We start from the raw sequence: 24,034 nt of genomic DNA, 5'->3' as shown, positions 1-24,034 counted from the left end.
CGGTGTTTGCAGGCGCGACCTTCCTCGAAATGCACGGCGTTTCAAGGCGGCGCGCGACACGTGCGTTTCATTTGTGCGCTGCTCGTCCCACGGCCCGCGCCAGTTCGTGCGTCGAAGCGCCCGACACCTCCACCACCACTGTGAAACACAACTTCAGGAATGTTTCACACACGAAACACACACCACACACACTTTTGGCACGTGCACCATCGTTCCTCAGTTGACGACACAATAATCAGCACAGCCAGTGCCCCTTGACCCTGGCTGCAGGTCACCATGACAAATTAGGCACAATCCTCACCAGCCCATTCAGAGCGAGCGGCCTTTAGAAAGCGGTACGCACCGGCCGTCGTCGTCCGAAAACACCCTTGCCATGCGGCGCACCCCCTCACACAACAGTATCAAGGACCCCTCTCCTTCTCGCTTCCTCGCTCGGGAAGGGACCGCTGCCGGCTCGTCAGCACGCGTTGCAGCCACGCTGCACTCAGGTGAAGCTGACTGACGCAACAGTATCGGGAACCCCTCTCCTCCTCGCTTTCTCGCTCGAGAAGGGACCGCTGCTGGCTCGTCAGCATGCGTTTCAGCCAAGATGCACTCAGGTGAAGCTGCCTGACGCTGTCGCCTCTTTCTAGGCGAAACCTCAGGTTCGGCTGCTTCTGCGCTCGGAACGCCGTGCTCCACTATGCACCGCTGGTCAGCGTAAGCAGGAGAGGGCTGCTTAGCGGCTACGTCAACGCTGACATGAAATGCTCTAAAGGCTATCTCTTCAGCCACTCCTACAGACCTACCTGCAACTGCCTTGGGCTGCATTACATGACCGGCCGTACCCTGATTTACACTTTCCTCGCTCAATTCGCTGGAGCTCCCCATGGCAATCACATTTTCGGTACTCGTTATTTGGGGACCTCCAAAAACACAAGATGCAGTGTGCGCGACACCAACTGCATCCGATTCCTCGCGCGATTCCCGGGCTGCTGCATCCTGCAAAGCTCTTGGCCGCTCGGCCACGCTCCCGGAATGTTGTGCGTCTCCGCACGATGCGACGACGGGCTCACGCTCACCTGAAGCCAGCCCCAGCCCCTTCAGAGCGGTTGATTTAACAATTGCATAGTTCTTCCGCTCCTTTCTGTCCGAACCCTCGTGTTCGACCGCTACTGAACCACCGTTCAAGCACAAAGCGCCGTTCTCTACCACACACCGTTGTGTGACGCAAGGAGCAGCGAGGGGCTCATCGGCCACATGAACGCGAACATGCGACGCAGCGGAGCCTGTCTCGCTTGCTATCAACTTCTTCACGGGCATGCGCACACTCTCATTCACCTCTGACTGCCTGTCATTTCCAAATGCAGCCTCGCGCGTGACACCTTCCTTCACCTCCATCTTCATTTCGGTGAAGCTTCCTACGCGGGATGCTTCACTATCCTGCTCCCCGGTTGCAGAAAATCTCAACGCCCACGAAGGAACGTGCGCCACTATCCTATCTTCGCCTTTCCCACGTGACTCTGATCGTGGCGGATCCCGCGAAACAGGAGGACTACGCGCGCCCAGTGAAGGGGTTCCACCCAGCACATCTTTCGGCGTACTGACGCACCCCAGTCCACTCTCTCCCTCAGTGCTGAACATTACTCGTTGAGCAATCGGTGAGGCAGAAACATTGTTAGCTATCTTAAAACATTCACTCTTGGAACGCTCCGCTGCTAACTCTGCCTCAGCGATTCTCAATTTCGCCTGCAATAGCGCCTTCTGCTCAGCGAACGACATGGCTGACGTAATCCTGACGCTTGCTGCCTCGTCAGCCCTCACACTCAGCTCCATCTCACCATGCCTAGCTAACTGCCCCCCATTATCTCAGGGCTGCCAATGAAGCACCCCCTACATGTCATGGTGAGCCACGCACCCAGGATCAAGTGAGGCACTGACCTGCATAGTTCGGTGCTTGTGGTGATCGGCTGGATCCGTCGAGGTGGCTATCCGTATCCACGCGGCGCCGGCCGCGTTCTCCTTCTCGGGGCTGCAGAGGTGATCCGGCTTCCGCAGAGGCGTCCGCACGCGGCAGTAGAAGTCACCGCCTTCTGGCGTGGCCAGCTCGCTCACTGCTCCAGCCGTTCCCGTTCACCAGGCTGCTGCTGCATCCGCTGACCGCTGGTCAATCTGCGTTTCTGCCGCTTAGCAGGCCGCAGAGATTGCCCCGCTCTCCGTTGAGAAGTCCGCTGAGCGCCGGTCGAGCCGCTTCTCCACCTGGCTGGCGAGCTCGCTGCTCCCGCCGATCTCGTTCGGCAGACCGCGATTTCTCGGCCTGCTCCGTCCGTCGAGGGCCCGTCTCGCCCGCCGGCTGGCTGAGTCGTCGCTGTTGAAGATCCTGTCGACTGCGCCAGTTATCTTCGTCGATGTTCTTTTCCCCGGGGCTTCTCCTCCAAGCCGCAGTAGCGCTGAGGATCTCACCCCGGGTATCTCCAACCGGCAAACTCAGCCTCCGATACAAAACTGTACATTTATTTACAGCCCGGCGGGCGACCAAAAAACAGTGCTCAGGCGGAGCTCGAAGACGACGGGCCGAGCTCTCCTGCGCCCGGACCGCGTCTCTCGTCTTCAACCTCCCTCCACCCTGCCGATGGGGGCCAGGGAAGAGGGAAAAGCGAGTCCTTCGTGGGGGTCCAACCCCATGTGGTGGCCATTAGCGCATCCGGTGTTTGCAGGCGCGACCTTCCTCGAAATGCACGGCGTTTCAAGGCGGCGCGCGACACGTGCGTTTCATTTGTGCGCTGCTCGTCCCACGGCCCGCGCCAGTTCGTGCGTCGAAGCGCCCGACAATGACCCTGGAGGAAGACGACACTGTCCCATACACACAGGGCCGGATTAAGGTGGGGGCTACGGGGGCTGCAGCCCCGGGCCCCCAGCTGTCAGGGGCCCCGCTCGATCATATGAAAAAGAAATATCTTGAGTGCGCTCGCTGCCCGCATTGAAAGTTGAAGGTAGGAGCTTCGACCTCACCTTCACACTGAAGCTGACTAACTCGTGACAGGTGTAGAGGAGTGGGGGGGCCCTCACGTTATAGGTGACAACCTTTGAGTCTTTTCAATTCAATTTAGTTATTTCTACTCCTGTTCCTTGTTTTCCCGAGATTTATGAGAAGACGTCTTGGACCAAAAGTCGTGGGTACACAGCTTAACCGGGCGAAGCCACATAAAAAAGGCCCCGAGCTCGGCTCCAGTCTTTTTCGGCACAGGTCGTTTCGGTAATCTTTTCGGTACACGGACATCTAACGGCCCGTTTCGGTATTAGAAAGGGTCAGGCATGCGAATAATGAAATATTGTCTGAAGAACATTGTAAATTGTTTAAGCCTGAGGGACGTTCCATGTAATTATTGACAACTTAAGCACTTCCCTACGGGCTCATGCACAGTTTCTGCCAGAAATTCCAATTTATAGCGCTTGACAAGGAAGTTCATTGCGATGACGACCCGTTCAATAAAGCTAGTGGATTAGTTGAATCGCATAAGCGCGATTGATATCGACTCAATATTTCTCACTGAATAGTAAGCGTATATATGGTTATTTATATGTTCAAAGGTTGCGTAGGCCACTCGCGGGGTCGTTCGGCTTCAGCCCGCGCCTCTGGGCTGTAGCCTCTGCAGGCTGTCTGAGCAACAAGCGTTGCGGAAGCTACATGTCCGCGCGACTCCATTCGTAGCGTAATTATCTCGGCGCTACTCCGTGTGGACGCAGAGGCCTCCGGGCCATCTTGACCCCAGCGGCTCCCTTTGAGTTGGGGAATCAGCAGGCCTACGTGGTGTGAAGAGCTCAGGCGTGGACGCCAAGCAAAGCAACAACAACAGCCCCGGATACATGGACCCGACGAGGGAGGGTCGAGTCGACTGGCGGGTTCAGCTACCTCGACCCCTCGCACGTATATATGAGCTCCATTCAAAGAGTCGAGGCGAGGGGGCCTGGGATTGCCGGAGAAGGAGCTACCGTATTTTTACGATTCTAGCGCGCACCTTCTTTTGCTAAAAGCTAGCCTTTAAATTTATGGGCGCTTTACAATCGGGCTCAAAGCCGAAACAGGTTTTAAATCGGCCAGCAACATTGCCATAGGCACGAGGTCCTCCCAAACTCCAACTCAACCCAATAAAAAAATTCGTCGATATCACGTGAGTGAATTTCGGCGCACTCATTCCTGAATGACATACCTTGGTCAGCTGTTACACATTTTTCTACTATTGCAATTACCCCGTCACACGTAGAATTATGAAGGTCAAGACACTTGGAATCGCAAATAGCTTCAATGTTTCACACGAGTTTTATTCCCTGCAGGAGCTGGATAAGCAAGTTTAAGCACGATTTATTTTTGGCTGCTGGCTGCCACAGTTGCACGCGCAAAATAAAATCTCCTTCTTCTAGGTAAGTCGTGTCATGTATTTTACATCTGCGCGGTAAAGCCGTGGTCCAATTATTTTTTCGGATTTTCCTGCGCAAACCTACCTACCCTACCTACGGCACAATCGGTGGCGCGTTATAATCGTGCAATTACGGTATTCCGGTCCCCACGGCCCGCCGACTCACCCCGACGAGCGCGTCAACCCACCCCCTGCCTGCGAGTCGAACGGACTCGCCCCGACGGCTTTTCGACTCACCGCGTCCGCTTACACATGAGTGCGTCGAGTCCAAAAAACCTGTTTATTTCAACTCAACGCGACCTCGTCGGGTGAATGTAAACGGGGCTAACGTCTGTTTCCTTTCGGGATGACGAAAGCTGTGTCCACTTAAAAGCGCATCTTGCGTGCGGCCCCTTCGATGCCGCCTTGAAAACGGACCTCCGCCGCGGCTCGGGGACGGTAAGCTGTTTTCCCCGTGGGCGCTTTTCACTTTGGAATGAGCCGGCGGACGGCGCGGACCAAAGGGCAGCCCGCACATCTGGTCCCGCTTGGGCGCGGCGGCAGGATGAGAGGAACCACCGAAGAAGCGCGGGAAAACAGTGGGAGCGGCAGACGTGTTGCGGACTCGCAAAACGAGAGGTCCACCCATACTCGCCTCCGTCGTTGACCCCGAATCTTGACGAGAAGCTTCAGCGTTGCGCGGCACATCTGAGCACCCCCCTCCACCTCCTTCAAAGGCGGCGCTTGTTCTAACCGCCGCGTGCTTTCTCGCCTGCGTGGGTAACCTACAGGATTTTGGACCCTAAGTCGTGGCAGCCAACTGCTTGGCAGATGTCTGTGAGTGACAGCTGCCTGCGCGGACTTTGAGCCCTCCGATATATGCAGGTGGAGAACTTTACAATAAAACTAAAACCTTACAGGCTTAATAAAATATGCTTCTTGTAAGAAAATACTCTTCTGTACCATGGTGCAGGTCCATACGGTGCTTCGATTAATTGTGAATCTGCGACGAACCGGCAATCAACCCATACTAACTTTTACGCCTGATAAAATCCGTTATATATAACTAGACATCAAGCCAAGAAATTAGTTTCCGGAAAGCGTAAAATTATGTATAATTTATCACTTATCAGAGAGCATAACATGGGCTTCGAACTTTTTCGCATATGAAAGCGGAATCATTATCATCATCGTTATCATCATCATCATTAGGGCCCCAAGGACGCAGTAGCCCCGGGCCCCAAAGTTTCCTAATCCGGCCCTGCATACACAGACACCTCTCTACCCAAACACTCCACAAGGGCAACGGTCGCGTGTTTCCAAACGCTTCGCTGCACAGAACACCCACATGACATGTGTAAAGTCACTGCGCGCGCTATTCTTTTGAGCGCCTGCTAAAGCCTGCTAATGTTCGGGCTCTGTGGCTTCGATGTATAGAGTACTGAGTACTGGAGATGACGGCTAGAGTTTGAGCCCTACCAGGTCTATCGCTTAGTTTTTTTTTTTCATTGCTTTCCTTTTTTTTTTCTAAATTTAATTTTTTTTTTTTAAACACAAATCTACGAGTTGTTTTGTTAATAATAGTGATTAGAAATGTCACGTGAGTGCTCTGCGCAGCGAAGCGTATGGAAACACGCGTCGCGGTCACCAGGCTCCGTCTTCGTAAGAAGCACAAGTGGCGATAGCCCTCGCACTCTTGCAACCTAACATAACCAAGATCATCACGAGCTCACAAGCTGCCTACAAGAACTACAGATCTGGCTGAATGTCCCTTGCGGCAAAAAATTCTCGAAAAAGTCGGTTAATTACGTATATTTTGCCTCAAATGTACCTACAGTTTCTTTGCGCTAAACAATGGGGAGATGTATGACAAGCGCCAACGGTTCACGAGTTTCGAACGCTTATAACCGCTTGGCTTTCGAAGCCTCTCGGTAACGCCGCGACGACGGAACGCCGTGTGGCTCTGTACTTGGGTCCAGCGAGCGAGCTACGAGGTGAGCCCCTAGAGTGCTCAGTGCTCTGCGTGCGCACGCACGCACGCACGCACGCACGCACGCACGACACACACACACACACACGCACACGCGCACACGCGCGCACGCACGCAAAGGACGCGCCCGGGGAGAATCGAGCTGCCGACTTCCACAACATTATAGTGAACTAGAATACTTGGGTAGTGGAAAAAGCGGCCGCCCGACCTCCACAACATTATAGTGAACTAGAATAGTTCACTATAACAACATGAAGCCAACATTCTACCTATCGTCCACCACAACAGATGGCGCCGTTGTGTAAAATAGACGGGCGATTAAAAAAACACATAAAGAAATAAGAAAGCCTGCAATTTAGTTTTTTTAGCCGGGGACAAGTTTTTATATATCGCTTTTCATCTCGCATACAGACAAAAATATGTTGCCGCGCTACTGTGTCATTGTTGCCAGCATTATTTTTTGGAACGATACGTACCGCTCGTAGATCTAAAAATTTTTATTTGAAAAGTTCTAGGGCGTTATCAGCAAAACCGTGTCGCGTTGAGGTGTTTTAATGGATGCCCTTTCATTTGGAATAGTGAAAATATACTCGACAAAAATCGATTGTCTGTCCCTTTAAAGTAACGCACTCCATTTCATTTGGACAATAAAGTTGCTTCCTATGATACGCCTCCCGCATGGAATGCTGAGTGTACAATCGCTAAACCGATTCGCGTCTCTTATAATAGCTAGATTTACAAACTTCCGTTTGTCCGAGATTCCGGTGCTTGTTGAAAGAATCTGTAGCAATCCATTAAGATGCGTCTCACCGCCCAGTTCGCGCCTACTTGATTGTCGTACTTCAGCAGGATAGCGGGCGTTTAAAGCATGGAGTTATTATTTTCGCAACCAATTCGTTCGGAGCCGACCCCCATCGTTGCTAACGATTCAAACCTTTGCTCGCCGATGTTTCGATAAGGGCCCGGCATCTGTACCGCAAGAGGGTGAGCCCACGTGTCACAGAGGCGCTTTATGTGGTTCGCTGGCCCCTTGACAGAGTTTGGAGCCGAGGAGCGGTTTGTACATCGTTTATTCGACAAGGATAACGAGACATGCGCAAGAGAAGACGACGGCCAGCGCTGCTCAGTTGACCTTCGACCGAACCTGAGTACGAGTGTGTGAGCAGGCTTCACTACGCCTTTTTTGAAGCACAAAACAAGCGCGTCCACCGAAAGGCCCCGATTCAGGGTCCGTCTTCAGTGCGGCTCAGACAGCGGCCTGGTGGCGGACTTGCGCACCACGGCGTATTCGGCGCCGTTCCGGCGCACGTGCTGCACCGGCTCGTGGTCGGCCTGCTGCACGACGTCGGGCTGCAGGGGCACGTTCTCGTAGCAGTGCTGCTCCATCTGGTCGACGAGCAGTGAGCCGTCTTGCGAGGCGCGCACGTACGAGGCCACGGCGCGGAAGATGTCCGGGGCGTCGGCGGCGTGCCAGCTGAAGAGGCCCTCTCCGGATGCCGCCTTGCGCCCGGCCTCGAGCGAGAAGGCGCCGGACAGCAGCCCGTACCGCCGGATGCTCCAGTACGGCCACCACAGCAGCGCGGGCCCTAGGGCGCCCGGGGTGGCCCCACGGGCCGCCACGGTCACTCCGCGGGGACCCACGAGCAGGAAGAAGGAGCCCCGCATGCCGCACCTCTCGCCAGCCTCGGTCGGCAGCGCCTGCACCCGGAACACGTGCGCTGCGAGGGCAAGCTAGGGTTATTCCGTGCATGTCTGGTCTGCAGGTGCAAAAACTCGGGTCCAGAATTTGATGCAAAAGCTTGTACGTCTGCATTTTGAGTAGATCAGGTATTAATAGGCGCTGTTTTCACCACCAGTAGACTCGCAAGTAGATGCTAAAGGTTTCCCAAAAGTTTGCCGCTGTGCGATCCACGTCGGCCATGGATGTCTACGCTCGCCCCGCCCTCTCTGCCTGCGTTCCGCTTTCCTCCGGTTCCTCGGGGCGGCCGTCCCGTCGTCTAGACGAATTGCCACTCTCCAATTTTCATTGCACTTCTCGTCTGTCGTCGTAATGGGGAGGCTGGGTATCTAGTCCGGACTCCAATTTCGCTGGTTATTAAACTTCACAGAGAGGATGGCTCAAGATTTTTTTCTTTTACTGGGTCCCCCGTGAATTGGTTAATTGATTGCCTTTATTCAATAAGCATAGAAATTATGGCCACGGTAAGGTTGACTTCAGAAGCCTTTTTTTCCCAAGTTCCACTATTTTAAAAATCGTTTTCTTTTCCTCATTTTATCGCTATTTTTTATTATTATTGCTTGGTTCGAAATTCATACTCCCAGTTAAAACGCGTATATGTTAATATACTGCACTTACGATACTGCGTCTTCTTTAATATTTCTGAGTCCTTTAACTGCTTTCCTTTCACAGCGATTTTCTCGACAGCACTATTTTTTGTGCGTTGTCTAATGATTCCAGCTTTTTATTGCATTGTTGTGCGTTATCTCTACAAATACAAAATAAACGCGGTGTTTCGTTCCCAATCTGCTGTTTCTGTAACTGTGAACGAACTGGGGCAGGTTAACTTGCCATGCGTCAACTTTTTGCCTATAGGCCTCGAGATTCGCGATCGCTGCGCCGCCTGCCGCCGCTTCTCCGCGGCGTTTGCGGGATTAGCGCTGCGTGGCTGATAGGTGGTCATGCAGTGTTTTGGTTCTCTTTCGCTTCTCTTTGCCTCTCCGCTCTAAACAACTTGTTATGGTGACGTCTGTAAGCTAACTGCACGTTTAGGGCACTTAAAAAAACAGCTGCAACTTGGTAGACCGCTCTAACGCCAACAAGAGCTACCCGGGGAGGCGGTTCTGCGCGCTTCTTGGCCGCTCTTGCGGGCGTCGGCGATGGCAGCAGCATATCACCGCTGTCACCTTCGAACACGTCAGCACAAGTGAATTCTATTTATTGTCGCCTCGTTTAGACCTGATATTGGCACTCTAACAGGTTGGTTCGTTTTGCAGCGCCGACAACAAATGCGGCTTTGCTTCGAATATGTACGTCGTAGAAAAATATGTTTCGGGGACGTGATAACTCAATAGCTGACAAAAACTTGTGCCTTTTATGGGAATATAAGCCATGCGAAAATGTTAAGTACACTCAAAGGCTGTGCATTGTCAGATATGTGCCCACTCATGCCTTATAGTAAGAACCAAGGTATATATGTTAATGAAACCACGGGAAAATGAATGGTCTTCAAGTAAGGAATAAATAGAATAGTCGTACGGGAATGAAAAAAAAAAAAAAAACAGAGTGCAGCTTCTGAAATGCTAAAGACGTTTGTTTGAGCAAGGTATTAGTATTATTCACCAGACCAACTAGATGCGAAATGCACTGATATTTCGCTAGACATTGGGGAGGGGGGGGGGGTATGAGGAGGAGGACGCTCAACTATCGTTGTTTACAAATGCGGAGCGAAATCGACGAATGAACGTTTTAGTAATCACACACACAAGCTGCGTGTTCACTTTTCGTTTGTTTTGCGCCTTGAAAAATGGCTGATCACTCAGCGGACTCATTTTTTGAAGAATACAGGGTAGGCAGTTCACAAGCGATACGAGGTGTCGTTGGAAGAGTTGATTGATTGATTGCAGGGTTTATCGGGCCGACGCAACGGAGACGATGAGGCACGCCGTAGTGGAGGGCTCCGGATTAATTTTGACCACCTGGAGATCCTTAACGCGCGCCGAAATCTCATACTCACGGGCTCGTTGGAAGAGTGTCGTATCTGATGAGGGTCTCTGATTTCGGTTTATGCTAGATTCTGCAGTCTCCCTGTGTCATATGACGATGTTTTGCAGAAGAGTTCGGTCACAGACACGGATTACTCTATAAGCCCATCTTCGCGCTTCTCGTGGAGGATAAATGTAACAAATGAATCTTTGCGAGCGCTCACCTCGGGACAAGACGACCCAGCATTAAATTTGTCGTCGTGTGCTGACTCCGGAGTGTAATTTTGCATTATCCATCGTACTTCTTTGGTACAATGTTTGTGAAATTTATGCCGCATTGGCTTGTTCATGGTACTGATCAATATCTGATATGTGATATTGGCAGGCGTAACTTGCGTGCTGTCAGGTATGAGTGCTCCGCTGGATTTTGTAAGTGCACAAAGTCAATTTACATCATAGTGTGTATGGCCGCAACATGACCATCGGAGGAAACACTGCTTACTAAGACACTGTCACTAAATTTCAGGGCAGCGGAATTGCAATCAGCTGCATGCAAATGCTGGCTTCGGGACGCCGGCCTGTGACACACGCCCGGCGCTCATATAGATCTCACTAAGATCGCGTCATAAACGTTTATACTCTCGTGAACATACCACGCTTGCAAACAGAGTGCCTGCTCTACGTTATTCGGTATTTCGAACGCGGAGAAACGGTAAATCGCTGTCTTGAACAAGCCCCAAAAGCAACGGCGACAGGGGGGAGCGGGCCGGGGACTCCCGCGCCTGCTTTCGAAACGGGCCGCTAGGGGGATTTCAGTGGCGCCCCTACAGGCCGCGCTCGAGGCGTATACTGGAAGAAGAAAAGACTGGAAGAAAAGGCGGCCGTTACCGTAGGCCGGACGCGTGTGACAAAACGGAACGGGAGTGCCCGTGCCGGCGGCCGCTCGCAGCAACCTCCAAATGCGCGTGGTAGCGTCGCGTTTCGCGCTGTTATTCCCGCAGAACTTCCATTAAAACATGTTGCCAAGGCTGATAAAGTAAGGCTATGTTCAGACTGCCGACGCAAAAAGCCATATCGTAATCTACGGACGTAAAAAAACGGCGTGTCACGCAGTTCGGTTGGCTGAGACGTGACACGACGTCATTCTTTAAAGTTATTACGACTGTTGCGGCAAGTCTGAACCCGGCCTCGGGCGCAATTCCGACTTCGCGGTGCTATCAACCGGGACGAAGTAGACTGTCGGCAGTTATTGTTGCCTTAGGCCGGATTCATACTGTTGCCGCAACTGTCGTAATAACTTTAAAGAATGACGTCATTTCACGCCTCAGCCAACCGAACTGCGTGACACGCCATTTTGTTACGTCAAGAGACCACGATACAGCTTTTGCGTCGGTGGCCTTAGAATACCTTAGAACACGGCCTTAGAATACCTACCGGAGTAGCAATCCTTGGCATAGCGAATAAAAAAAAAGCAGGTCCAGATTTACAAAGCCGCTTACCGAACCGCGCACGGGTGGCGATCAATCATAAATTGTTTTTGCTGTGCATTTAGGTGCAGACAGCTTCGTAAATATTTGTTCAGTAACTTTCACCTCACTGCACATCGAGGCTTCCAAAGATATGAGCCACTGAAACGCGAAAAAGTTACCTATCTGCCACAATTTGGCACTTTCACCAGGGACATGTGCAGTTGATAACATTTTAATTTCAGGTAAATATAAATCTAGCACACTACAAAAGTAAGTACTCTATTATTCGAACGAAAAAATAATCTAATTTATCATTTAGCACAGGAGCAGTTTCGTTGGCTTTCGCACTTCGCGAAGACGACGGCCGATCTTTGTGCGGATATATTCGTTAACATGAGCAAGGCTGGCTTTAGTTCCCTTAGCGAAGGAGAAAAAAGTATCACGAAATGTGTATACCGGCGCGTAGAATAACTCAAGTTAGGTCGTCCAACTTTTGGAGGTGTCTAAGGGCTGGAGATGGCGTGCGGCCAGCCCAGATACAGCAAATACTTCCCGCGGGAGTGCAAGTGGTCAAGGATTTATAATTTTCTTTGTGTGGCACATGCAATAGAAATGGCCAATGGAGAGATCAATGCGCGCTTCGCGCTATTTTTATAAGTAAAAATAATATTTTTAAGTAAAAAAGCTTTGTTAACTCCAGAACCATCGAATGCGCGCGTAGTTTGTTGGCTTCTGACATGTTTTATTGCTCGAAAAATTGCGGATATTGCTACAAGGCGGTTAGTTTTGAAACATGTTATGCTGATGGCGGTACAGCGTAGTGGTATAGCAGAGAAATCCTCAGCGAAGGCATCCCTGCGCAAGGCAGCGCGCCGTGCCAATCGCCAAAGAAGCGCGAGCTTCACGGGACAAGTTCCTCTTCTCCGTCACAGGCCATTCGGAACCTGTTTCGGCGACTCTCCGCCAGGTGCAAACGTCGCCTGCTCCGAGCTACTTTGAACACTTGCAGTTATTGTGCTAAGTGAGTATCGGTCTTAGAACTTCGCCACGGCGATCTCTACAGCATAAACAACTTATTCGGATCAAATTTTTGCAAAAAATTTGAGTGCAGTTGACCTTTAAGTTTGGAATCCCTGAGCAGGGCTTGTCAGCGTGTAATAAGCTCTATACAGAGGGGGGGGGGGGGGGGGGGGGCGCCTTACCTCATTCGGCGCCCTGTGCCAAAGCGCCACCCCACCCCCAAGCCCGTCAAACGCAGTTTTACAGCGAAGCTGTCTATGGCTACGATCCAGCAGACCGCCTCCGACTTGTAACAGGAATACCACGCGAGCGTAGCGCCATTTTGCGGCGCCCACTCAAATCTCTAGAACCGTAAAACTGCGCCACACATTCAGCGTAAGAAAAAAATGGCCGCGTATATGCTTCTTTCGTTGCAAATGTCCACGAAAGACGATACTCGACTGGCGCTCCCCCTTCTCTTTTCCGCTCACCTTTCATGCTGTTCCTCTCCGGTCTCGATACCAGCAGGCGTTCCGGTGTCCGCCCCTAGGCGAGACAATTTACGCCTGCTGGTGGACCTTCCTCTCTTCCAAAAGAACAATAAGCGCATACATACATACTCCCGAAATAACAAGCTAGAGGTTTGCTCAAGTCAATTTAAATTTACCGCGTTCCACTGCTACAAGTCGGATGCCTCGATGCCAGCGCTGCCGTACGGCGGAGACGCGCGTGAATCGAGGCACCCTACTACAACGTTTATAGAACCACGCTGTCCCACTTCCCGATCGCGCCAAGAGGAACGTGGACCCTGTCTAGTGGAACCATTCGTTGCGTTTGCCGTTTGATTTCTTAAATGCCACCAGGAGCTATAGTAGCGCTGGCAACAGCAGGCGACGGTTTTCTGCAGTTGATGTAGTATTTCAGTCGCTACCGCAAAAACCAAGCATCCATGATTTTTTTTTTTAATAAAGGAACACTGCAAATATCGCTGATGTATTGATTTTCTTCCTTATATTTGCGTAATGTCTTGTTCTTGTTCAACAGTGTTGACAAGTACGAACACTGACACCTGACTTAGACGTTTAGATTTGACTGTGAGCATATAAGACTATTGCGCAGCTTCTGTTTTACTTTGGCCGGGTGGCTGAATAGGGACAGACAGACAGACAGACATTCAGACCAAAATTTCTGCGTTTAAGTATCCCAAGAAAGACTATCGTCTTTAAAATTATAGCAACTAACAGAAAACGTACCAGGGCCTCCATATTTTGATACAACAGGGCAATTATGTTGCCCCTGAAGAGATGTCTTCTCCGCAATGAATTTGTGCTTAGATGTGAAGACGACTTTAATTGGCCTTCAGTTGTAAGCTGGCTTTTCCACATTGCGTGTTGTACAGTGAAGGATGTCCGTCTAGGGAAGGAACACAACTCCTGTTTTATTTAAATTATCCCAAAATCAATTATACGACAATTTGCCGCTAAGACGGCTCTACCATTACGCGAAATTTCATTTACGTTTCAGAGTTGCATACCTCACAGCGAAGAAGTAAATTTTGGGGAATTCCCGTCTGCCGTCAATACATTACCGGAGGGAAACGGACAGCCCATGTGTGTCCGCTGAAATAAAACTCTAGTCCGTCCAAGTTTTATTCAGGTAATCAACTAGGAAGTATGTTCGATCGCAAATTGAAAGCAAATGTGTATTGTTTTGTGCACTCCTTGGACTTCGACCCGGTCAAAGCACATTTTCGCTCACGTTGAGGCTCGGCACCACGTTGGTCATCCTTCTTCACAGAGCGGAAGGACACTGAATGTCTTTTAAAGCGAAAACGCCCTTATAGGACCAGAGTCCTTCTGGAAGGACCGATGGCGTCCTGTAAAAAATCTAATGCATTTCCCCATAGACTGGTCGGTCGACCGAAAAGCTCTCGTCAAAAAATTTAAAAAAAAATGCATTCGTGTTTAGAGGTGCACGAAGTCGAATTTTAAGGTATGGATGTAAGCTTGGTCTATGTAAGCTGGCTTCCCCACATTACCTGTTCTGCAGAGAAGCATGGCCATCTACGAAGGGAGTATGATTACGGAAAACGGCTCTAACTCTTTTGTTATCAAAAGTATCCCGAAACAAATTACATGACAATTAAACGCTAAGACGACTGACTCTACCTGCATGAAACCGAGCTTCTATTGTGTTAGAACGGTCAATTTAAAATCGCGAAAAATAACGGTTCTCCTTCTCTTTCGAATAAAACAACTTTTATTTTTATCAAGGGGAGAATAGGGGGAGGGCAACTGTTGATAACTCCTCCGTTTTTGCTAAAATAACCTGTATTTTCCTAATCAAAGTTCAGTTGTAAGTTATACAGCGAGCGTGTCACACGTGCCACACCCTCCTCCGAAGAGGCCGAGGAATTGGCCTTTCAAGCCGGCACCAATAAGACCATCATAACGGACTCCCAGAAAGCATACAGCAACTACAGAAAAGGATGGGTGTCTCTTACGGCGACGCCCATTCTCCAAAAGACAGACCCTCCAAATCCCAAAACCGAGCTCATATGGAGCACATTCCGAAGTCGAGGGCTCGCGAAGCTACTCACCGGGCCGAGGAGACTGTGCAACGACCCATCACTATAACCCACCACTATAGCTAGAAACACTTAAACGCTACAGGGAGGGTAGGGCACGTTTCCCCCCCCCCCCCCCTCACCACTCCCTCACTCGGCAAGAACAAGGCATCTACTGGCAAATTCAACCCGGGTCCTTTCCCCACCCTCTCCTTCAAAACACAATCTACCCCGGGCGATACAAGGCATCGCTTTCTACAAACTCATACCGTCCCCCCTCACTCGACCAGCACCGCCTGAGCGATGGGAGACTTGGCTGCTCAGCCCCGCCATGAAGGACCAGACCCTACTGATCACCAGGGGCCTGGAGGCCCGCCCGTGAAGAGGGCCCCACCCCATCTTTGGTTCAACAAAGTCTATTCTCCCTCTGCCGACGTCCCTCTCAGTTGTTCCAGCTTATTTGAGTTACAATGCGCCGATGCGCGCAGTAGCGGACCGCCGGTTTTTTTTTTTTTTTTTTTTTTTTAAACATGAGTCTCGCTTGTTTTCCGCCTTCGATTAACAGAATACCAATTTATCATGGGCAGCGTAACGAAACAAGCAGTTTCCAGCAGTACAGCAGGACGCACTAACACACCGCGACCAGACTTGGCTATTTATTGCCTAAAAACATACTTAAACTGAACTTCAGAATTTAGGACAACAGAGGGGAGCATTTGGACCCCCCCCCCTCCCCCCACTCTTTTCTTTTCTTTTCTTTTCTTTTTTGCCGATTTTGGCACAGCACTTGCTTTTTTTGTTCCGTGCTATTTAGCTGTCTCTTCGATCCAAGCAGTCTGCACCACTGTTCCGGCTTAAAAGAAACGAGGAAGAAGATAAAACGGGGGGAAACATGCCGCCACGAGCGGCTTCGGTGCAACTGAACTTTGGCCGAGCCGGAATAATCAGCGCGATTAAAGGCGGAACTTCCGCCCGAGCACATCCGTTGTGCTGGACCGCATACACTGTCGACGCCGGTCATGTGCCCGCGCCAACAAGTTGCCGATAAAGGCGCAAATCTCCAAAGAAGAAAAAACGGAAGGGTGAGGCGGAAACGCGCGACTCAGCCAAACTCGGCTCGCGAACCGTGTCGAGATGGGCGGAGCGCAACAACATTCGGTACGTGGTGGAGAAAGGGGCGTTGTTGCGAAATCAATATACCGAACAAGAGACGTCACCGATCGAGGACTCGGTAGCGCCTCAGCCTGCAGGTCCCACGTGCGCAGCGCAACTCGGTGCTCGCCAATATACCGAACACCAATTGCACGCTCCTCGCGCACAAACCACTCGCGCTATCACTCAAACCTTGCTTCCCTACCGCTGGTCGCGTTTTCGCGGCGTTGCGATTCGCTTTTACGTTATTTAGCTATCACGCGCATCACATCATTATAAATAAAGATAACAATGCGGACAACGGTCAGTGATAGGGGGATCACGCTGTACTTGAAATTGTCGCTCGTCCACGCTGCGCTCGGCGCCAATGTAGTCAGCTGTGCCCACTAATTATGATTAGCATACGGTGCATACCTCACTCAGCCTGCAATTAAGGCAGTGCTAACAACGCAGACGACAGAACATCGAACGTTGCAGGCAAGCACTTGGCCGGGTGCTCGACTGGCCACGTTTGTTGTTTTCGTTCGCGTTGCACTTCATCAGGATTGTAACCTCCCCCACCCCCCTTTCAAGAGGTAAGTTGGCGCTGCAGTACTGGTGTGGGAGTACTGGAAGCGCTGTCGGTATTGCGAAACCCAGCTTCGAAAGCGCCGTTAACTGTATACAGAGGCTGGCTTCCACGAGAACAAACAACAGCAACTAAAAGTGTTCCAGCTCTGCAGTCACGCCACCCAGTCTCCCCCTTTCATTCACACGTACAGATCGACTTTCATATCTTGTTCACATATTTCACCGGAACTTTTCCTCCTCATTCTCCCCACAAAAAAGAACACGGTGATAACACTTGAAATATTATTACTGTTATTTTTTATTACTATTATTAAACGGTGCCAGAAAACGGGGTTGCCCTGGCGGGCGCTGTCCGTCTTCCGAGCAAAGTAGGTCATTTGAAAGCTGGAAACGCCGTCGACGCTACGCCCGCGACGTTAGCAATCAGGAGGGAAAGAATTGCGGGGCCACTGCGGTGCAGCTCAGCGACGGCGGGCGGCCTTGCTCTGCGAGAACATTATTCTTGCAATCCCACTCCGCGTCTTGAACTTATGTCCCGCTTCTACTTGGCTCCTCCACTGGCCTCGACACACTCAAAAGAAAGTTGTGCGCCTGTATGGGTTGACTCACATGACGATTTCGCAATGTGTGCGCGGTAACAGAAAGTTGAAAAAAACTGAAGTCCGCCTGATAGTTCCTTCTGCTGATTTCATGCGCAATCAACTGCTATCGCGCAACAGATCTCGCCGCAGGACTGATACACAAAACAATACAATTGGTCACGCACTTCGGGAATTGTGTTCGCCATTTCGTGACCGCAAAAGCGCGCCCATAAGCAGCGAAGCATTTTGTACACGACGAGTTCGGACGCTAGAATGGAAGTAGTGTCTTGGATGGCGCCAATCGAGATTAGAATGTGGTATATTGCCGTGTAAATTTCACATTTCGGGAGGCGTGGGAAACAACAGCCTTCAGGCAAACATATCGTTGAGAAGAAGAAAATCCTCCTCAAAGGCTGAGAACTACCGTGACCTCTTCAGTTGGTGACAATTTAGAGGGAGCGGGGGTTTATGCATGCGTACGCACACACAGACTTTCGCTTCGCGCAAAGCACACATAATATTCTGTGATAACTGGACTGCCTCTTCACTTGTTCGTTTCAATCGAGTCCACAGTCCAGGAGAAACCTTAGCAGACACTTACGAGCATCCAACGCGCCGTACAACGAGTTCTCCTCTTCGACCACTGGGGCGCACTCCAAGGCCGGAACAGCTAAGGGAACAGCGACGGGCCCGAACGTCACACTTCGGATCGCTTCCACCCAGTCCGTCATTTCGCCGAAGGACTCGGCTGAGAACTGCTGGTACTGCGTCCGGGTGTGCACCTGTGAACCGAACGGGCCTGAATGAACGCACAGCCTCCATTGGGTCGTGACGACAAAATACAACGTCGCTTCATCTGAACGAACTAGCCTTTAGCAACTCACTCAACCCCGTTCCAGAGACCCGAGAGTATGGAACGGGGTTTAACCGGGAAAAAAAAGGAAAGAAATATCGAAACACCTTCAAATCTCGCGCTGCACGACGTCAGTGGTGACGTAGTGGGGGTATCCTAAAAAACAGATTGATCGGTGCGTTAATGCATTCACCGGCTACGATCAAGCGGAACCAGAGGCACCACTACTTTTCACGCAAGTCATGTTTTTACAGTGCTGTATACAGCTCCCCCCCCCCCCCCCCCGGCGGTGGCCGACTCCGTCAGTCTACCCGTCACGTCGACACGAAAAAAAATTTATTTTTAGTCTCCAGTTTTCCGCGAATGCCATGTAGCCCTCAATATGATGTGGGTGTCTTGGGGAAAAATCATGCTGAAATTGGCCGCTAAGACGACTCTATCAATACGCCGAGTTTCATTTACGTTAGTTCGCATGCAACGTTGTAAAACGTTAGAGAAATCCCGTCTGCTGTCAATACATGACCGTGTATAGAGGGAGTATGGTATATAGAAAAACAGCTATGCAACTAGTTTTATCGAAATTATATGACAATTAGCCGCCAAGACGATATCATTAGCCGAGTTTAATTTACGTTTCACATTTATGTAGTCCGCAGGGAAGTTGTAAATATTGGGGAATTCCCGTCTGCTATCAATGCATGGGGTTCCATACGGGCGGGAACCGGACAGCCCTACGTATGTCCCCCACAATAAACCTCTGAGCCATAGTTTCGCTTCTCGTTCTTCACAGACTGAACGGTCTGATGAATTTTTTTTTTTTTGTTAGCGGCCACCAACTGCACAAACGCATTCATCTTGTGACGTCACAAAGGCCGCGTGATGAAGTGTCTGGGGCGCCGCTACGACTTCATATGTTTACCATAAAGTCTAGTTTAGTTCTAGCAAGTTTTCGTTGAAATGGGAAGTCTTACGAATGAGCCAAACTCTATTTTGTCTTTATGGCCCCTTCCAGGCAAGAGTGACTCCAACATTTGGTGTAGTGACTTTTTTTCTATAAAACACGCGGCGCTGTCGCTTCTGCATTTCTGCAAAGCGCTGTGTCCGCACGCGTGTAGTTTTTCAGAGGCTACCAGAGCGGACTCCACGTAAGATTGAAACTCTTTACCACCGGTTGCGTCTCAACGCAGCGTTTACGAAATCTTACCGCCTTCGCCTCGGTCTAACTGCAAATCCCTATTGCGATAATTGTGGATTGCCCGAAACAGTAGAGCACGTCCTTCTAGAGTGTCCGGCATACATCCAAGAAAGAAACCACCTCGCAGAAAAGGTTGAGTGCCTCAACAACGCGCCTATATCTTTGAAAGGTCTCCGTGGACCCTGGCCCTCTCCATCGTCCCAGAGAAAATTGTTGGTTGCTTTATTTGACTATTTACACGGAATCGGCGTCGCAGAGACAATTTAAAACTTTGCCTGTGAGATCGTGTGGACTTTTACGTCACCACGCAAAGCTCCGTGTTCACTTTTTCTTTTAATCTCTTCTTTTTTCCCCTCTTTTAGGGCCTTTACTCCCTTCTCCCCCCCCCCCCCCGCAGAGAAGCATGTAGGCGGGAACATGCCGGCAAACCTGTCTGCTTTCATCTAATAAAGAGCTCTCTCTCTCTCTCTCTCTCTCTCTCTCTCTCTCTCAGCAGAAACAGGAAGTTCTCTATTTGCTTGCACAAGGGCCGCTCCACTAGAGTTTTCGATTGCCATCAACAGCAGAAACTTCAAATTTTTGTTCATGTGCTTGCGGAGCAGAGGTAGCAATGGCTATCTGTCATGACCCGGCAGTCCGCGGCAGTTTTCTATGGAGGAAGAATGGAAAAAAATAAGCCGAGAATTTTTTTCTTTTAATTTTGGGCTATTCTAAACAGTACGGTAAATCAATTAGCCTCTGTTTCGAGCTTAACTGTAAACCTAAAGTTCTTTACAGTATCGAGCTCAAATAATAATAAAAGAGGGGGAGTAGGGGACGAGCTGTCGTCTGCTACGAATTAATGATACAACATCGATGCGCAATCAAATTTCAGATCAAATATTTTTGACTTCGCGCGCCGAAGTCACGAGGCGCACCGCTGCAGTACAGGGTGTTGCCGTGTTGCACATCCGCGAAAGAAACGGCTATCGAAGCGCGCACCGACGTTCGAAAAACCCCGTCTACTGCGTGGTTGGGACGGCTCGTTCTGGCTCCCGGCGCAGCTGACCGAACTCGCTCACCTCGAAAACATTGGGCTGCTGCTTTTGCAAGGCAGGCAAGACCTTAATGCAGTCCTCCAAGGTGATACACTTTTGCAGGGCATGGCGGGAGTAGTGCTCTTCCGAGTCGTACAGCTCCAGCCGCTTGACGCCGTGCCGACTGTTGTTGAACAGGGCGCAGTACTTGTGCAGCCACGACTTCTGCAAAACACGCCAAAACTGCACGGCGGCCGAAACTGGTCGCCGTGCTCGCTCGCCGGGCGCCGGGCACGACGACCACTGCGGGGCGGCCTAGCTACATTTATGCAGCGAAACAGGGGAATCAAGTTCGCCGAGCGTGTATTACCTTGAGGAAGAATACTTGGTGCAGCACTTGTAGGTAGCCAGTTTTCGCGGGTTCTTCGATGTCCATGTCACCATCGTGTAGTACGGCGCCTCGCCCGCAGCGTCGGCTACCGCGCGGGGAAACACCCTCCGGATATGAAAACGTCACGGAACGGGGCACGTTGCAGCAGCGGCGCCCGCTCGACCGGCATCATCGGTGGCCCTGATCGCGGAAGTGCCTCGGAAATTCGCCCGCCGCCGCCGCCGCCGCCGCCGCATTTCTTTGTGCCGCGCTTGCACGCCCCCGCTCACCGCAACAAGTCTGGCGGGCGCTAGCGTGGCACGGGCGGCCCTGGCGACTTGGGTGGCATATATGCTAAGCCATCGCCTCCTAAGCTTTGCAGCTTGCCACTGCGGTACAGTTCTGTGCGTACACGTTGCGATCAGGCCGCCGTAGGTGCCAACGCTTTAAAAGATTAAAACTCAATCCCCGGCGTTGCGCTGCTGAGCACGAGGTCGCGGGTTCGATTCCCGGCCGCGGCGGCCGCTTTTCTGATGGAGGCGAAAAGCAAAAACGCCCGTGTGTACGAGATTTCGCCGCACGATAAAGATCCCCAGGTGGTCAAAATTAATCCGGAGCCCTCCACTACAGCACGCCTCATCGCCTGCGTTGCGTCGGCACGTTAAACCCCACAATCAATCAAAACTCAATCCCTGTATTTTCGCCAAACTCACACAATAGGGAAAACGCTATCTGGTACTTGTAATTACCACATTAGCAATTGATTGGGGGAATGTATTCCCTCAAAGCTTTTCTATTCTGCCTAAAAAGAGCTTTCACTCCGGCGCTGCGAGTGCGTAGCAAGCAAACAAGTTTTCAGTTGCTGCATGCTCAGTGATCACTATCACAAGATTTTATATAACTCATTTAAGATTATCTCTGCGAGTTTAGGGTTTAATGCGATAAAGCGACACCAAAGAAACGAGACGTAGCAGTGGCAGGTTCCAGATTGGCCTAAGGGGCCATGAAGAGAAAATTCACATTTGGTCAATCAGAACGACTGCTTTGTCCCAACAAAAATTACACCAACTGCAATGTGCACGCCTCCAAAAATCAAGCTAGACATTAAGTGAAACAGCTAGATGAAGTAGTGGAAATTCACCAGCCACTTACTGGCAAGGTCTCTGATGCAATAGCATCTTGTTTGTGATTGGCAGCTGCCGACCAAAGCCACTGCCAAGGAACATGATTGGGCGATTGTAGTTAAAATTCTAGTACCATTTGATTGCGTCGCTTGAATGCAAACATGCAGCTAACCCACTGATACCTATGGTTGTAGCGTTTCCTCTATTGCGTCACTGCTGTTGTCGCGTAATGTGAATTTTGAAAGTTCTTTAATAATTCTCGCACTTTTCCGACTAAAACAACTTTTGCGGCTGGAATGGTGCTGAGTGGGTTACCGAAGGCTAGTTGTTTCAAACTGAACAAGGTCACATTTTGCCTTCTAGGCCCCTTTAACACGCTCTAAAATTTTCTGCACTGCCTTTTTCTCTTTCCCGTGTAAAAAATTCAAACATTTCTATCCGCTAAATATGATGATTAATGCTTTCACGAACCCATTTTTACTGACCTTTTTATATCTGCCTCCACAAGAGCCTTCACAGCAGGCCAAGCAACTCACAATACTCGCAGCACAGAACAAGAGTCGTACAGCATTCACAGAGGGCCATTCAAGGTTCTCCGTTGATTCTGCAGTAAGAGTTGACAGAGATGTGTGCACCTTTATTTGCACTACATACAAAGAAGCAGGGAGGATGTTGGTCCTGTCAGTTGGTGCTTCCATGGCTGCCACCAAGCTGTTCACGCATGAGGCTTTCCATGCTTAGCTGCTTGCTTTCATGGTCAAAATGCAGTGCTCTTAAATAGGCCAGGACATTTTGGCGAGCTTTTTGGACTTGCACGCACCACGCTTGAAGTTCTGCCTTGCAAGATTTTTCTGGGGAAAGAACACCCAACAATTAGGCTCTCTGCACAAACAAGAGGCTGGGACAAAGTGAAACCTTGCCACGATATATTTGGCATGGTAGGAAAAATTACAGACACAAAGAAGGAAGAGAAATTGATGGCAGGATTTTTCTAATTAAGTATTTAATTTGCAAAGGTGTAATCAGTTAATGAGGCTTTACTGAACCAGCATACTGCTGGAAAAGTCAGTGCTTGACCTAGAAGGTAAGAGAGCAGAAACAAGGCAAGAGATTGTATGGGAATTCAAGAACACGAACACCTTCTCTGTCCTTCTGCCTTCCCCCATTCTTGTTTTGTGCCCTGTTGCCTCCTCAGAGATCTTCACATTGAGGTAGAATTTTTTTCCCATATTTCACAGAAAGGTGACAACAGCAGTGAGGTAAGGATTTTGGCTAGTTGGTTTTGTATAATTGTTTAGCTATGGTGAAAGAGGCCATGCAGACAAAACACAAGTTTGCTTCATTTGAAAGATTGCCTTGTTAGAATCATACTGACACCAGTTTTAACGTAAACTTCGCTCAAATAAGCTACATAATTAGAAAAACAAGAAATGGCCAAGCAACTCACAGCTCATTTCCCACTCTAGAACCTGTGACGTCGTATGCACAGCCGTGCAATTGGCTGAGGCCAGCAAAATCACACGCAAGGTAGGCAGGGCTTAAAGAGGCTATTTTCACTTAAATGTAATGCATATTCATTTTATAGCAGTAAGAATGGTGGGATAAACAATGGAAGTCACGAAAGTACACGTAAACATAGAAGTACCAGTGCATACTGCTGTTGGTACTGGGCGCACTATGCTTGTTTTAGCTGCACAGCAGTCTGGCACTTTGGGGTTGTCTCACACCACACTGGCCGATTGGTGTAAGCGACGTTGTCTTACGTGACCCTGTTTGTCAAGCATACTCCATGTTTCTCGAAACGATTACTTTCCACCATAACAAAAACAAGCCAGTTGCAAATACAATGAAAACCAAAGCAAAGGCGGACAGCAGTCCGGCACAGCATGGTGGCACCATCTAGGAGGACTGACAGTAAACAAGGCTCCGCAATTCGCTAAAGAGCCAAACAGTGCACCAGTGTTCACTTGAAGACCTGTCCTTGTTACATCATCGCAGACGTCACGAACATGGTTTGGTGGGAGCATCAAAATTTTAACTTAAATTAATTTCTCAGTGAATAAAGCATCAT

General features: G+C 50.2%; 2 protein-coding genes across 4 annotated transcripts in view; both read right to left on the bottom strand.

The window, feature by feature from the left end:
- Positions 1 to 7,418: 7,418 nt before the first annotated feature.
- LOC144155935 (docking protein 3-like) lies at positions 7,419 to 21,232 on the bottom strand. 2 transcript variants are annotated; one of them, XM_077687659.1, is made up of 4 exons: positions 20,840 to 21,232; positions 20,515 to 20,691; positions 18,007 to 18,187; positions 7,419 to 8,084 (listed from the first exon to the last, which is right to left on the bottom strand). In XM_077687659.1, the coding sequence occupies exons 1-4, from the start codon at positions 20,903 to 20,905 to the stop codon at positions 7,603 to 7,605; spliced, it is 906 nt and encodes a 301-aa protein (XP_077543785.1). In that variant the 5' UTR covers positions 20,906 to 21,232; the 3' UTR covers positions 7,419 to 7,602. The 2 variants fall into 2 exon arrangements, with proteins under 2 accessions (XP_077543785.1, XP_077543784.1); XM_077687658.1 differs by having other exon boundaries at positions 20,515 to 20,694; positions 20,840 to 21,215.
- Positions 21,233 to 22,579: 1,347 nt separating this feature from the next.
- Positions 22,580 to 24,034, bottom strand: part of LOC144155934 (L-seryl-tRNA(Sec) kinase-like) — a 30,786-nt gene continuing 29,331 nt past the window's right edge. For both annotated transcript variants that reach the window (XM_077687656.1, XM_077687657.1), the window contains exon 5: positions 22,580 to 22,814. In XM_077687656.1, the coding sequence (XP_077543782.1) occupies positions 22,645 to 22,814 (170 nt within the window). In that variant the 3' untranslated portion in view covers positions 22,580 to 22,644. The remainder of the gene's footprint in view (positions 22,815 to 24,034) is intronic.

Source organism: Haemaphysalis longicornis, unplaced genomic scaffold, assembly GCF_048455015.1.
Source record: "Haemaphysalis longicornis isolate Haplotype H1 unplaced genomic scaffold, Haemaphysalis longicornis Haplotype H1 scaffold_1, whole genome shotgun sequence".
Classification (NCBI taxonomy): Eukaryota; Metazoa; Arthropoda; class Arachnida; order Ixodida; family Ixodidae; genus Haemaphysalis; species Haemaphysalis longicornis.
Note: the sequence above shows the minus strand (reverse complement) of the source record. Positions and strands in the feature narration are given on the sequence as shown.

What these genes read in the sequence shown, in the direction of transcription:
- LOC144155935 (XM_077687658.1), bottom strand. Translation starts at nt 20,905, where the DNA reads ATGGACATCGAAGAACCCGCGAAAACTGGCTACCTACAAGTGCTGCAC. An exon ending in ACCAAGTATTCTTCCTCAAG is followed by an intron (nt 20,695 to 20,839) that starts GTAATACACGCT and finishes CGTGTTTTGCAG; the next exon opens with AAGTCGTGGCTGCACAAGTA. An exon ending in GTACGGCGCGTTGGATGCTC is followed by an intron (nt 8,085 to 18,006) that starts GTAAGTGTCTGC and finishes TTGCCCTCGCAG; the next exon opens with CGCACGTGTTCCGGGTGCAG.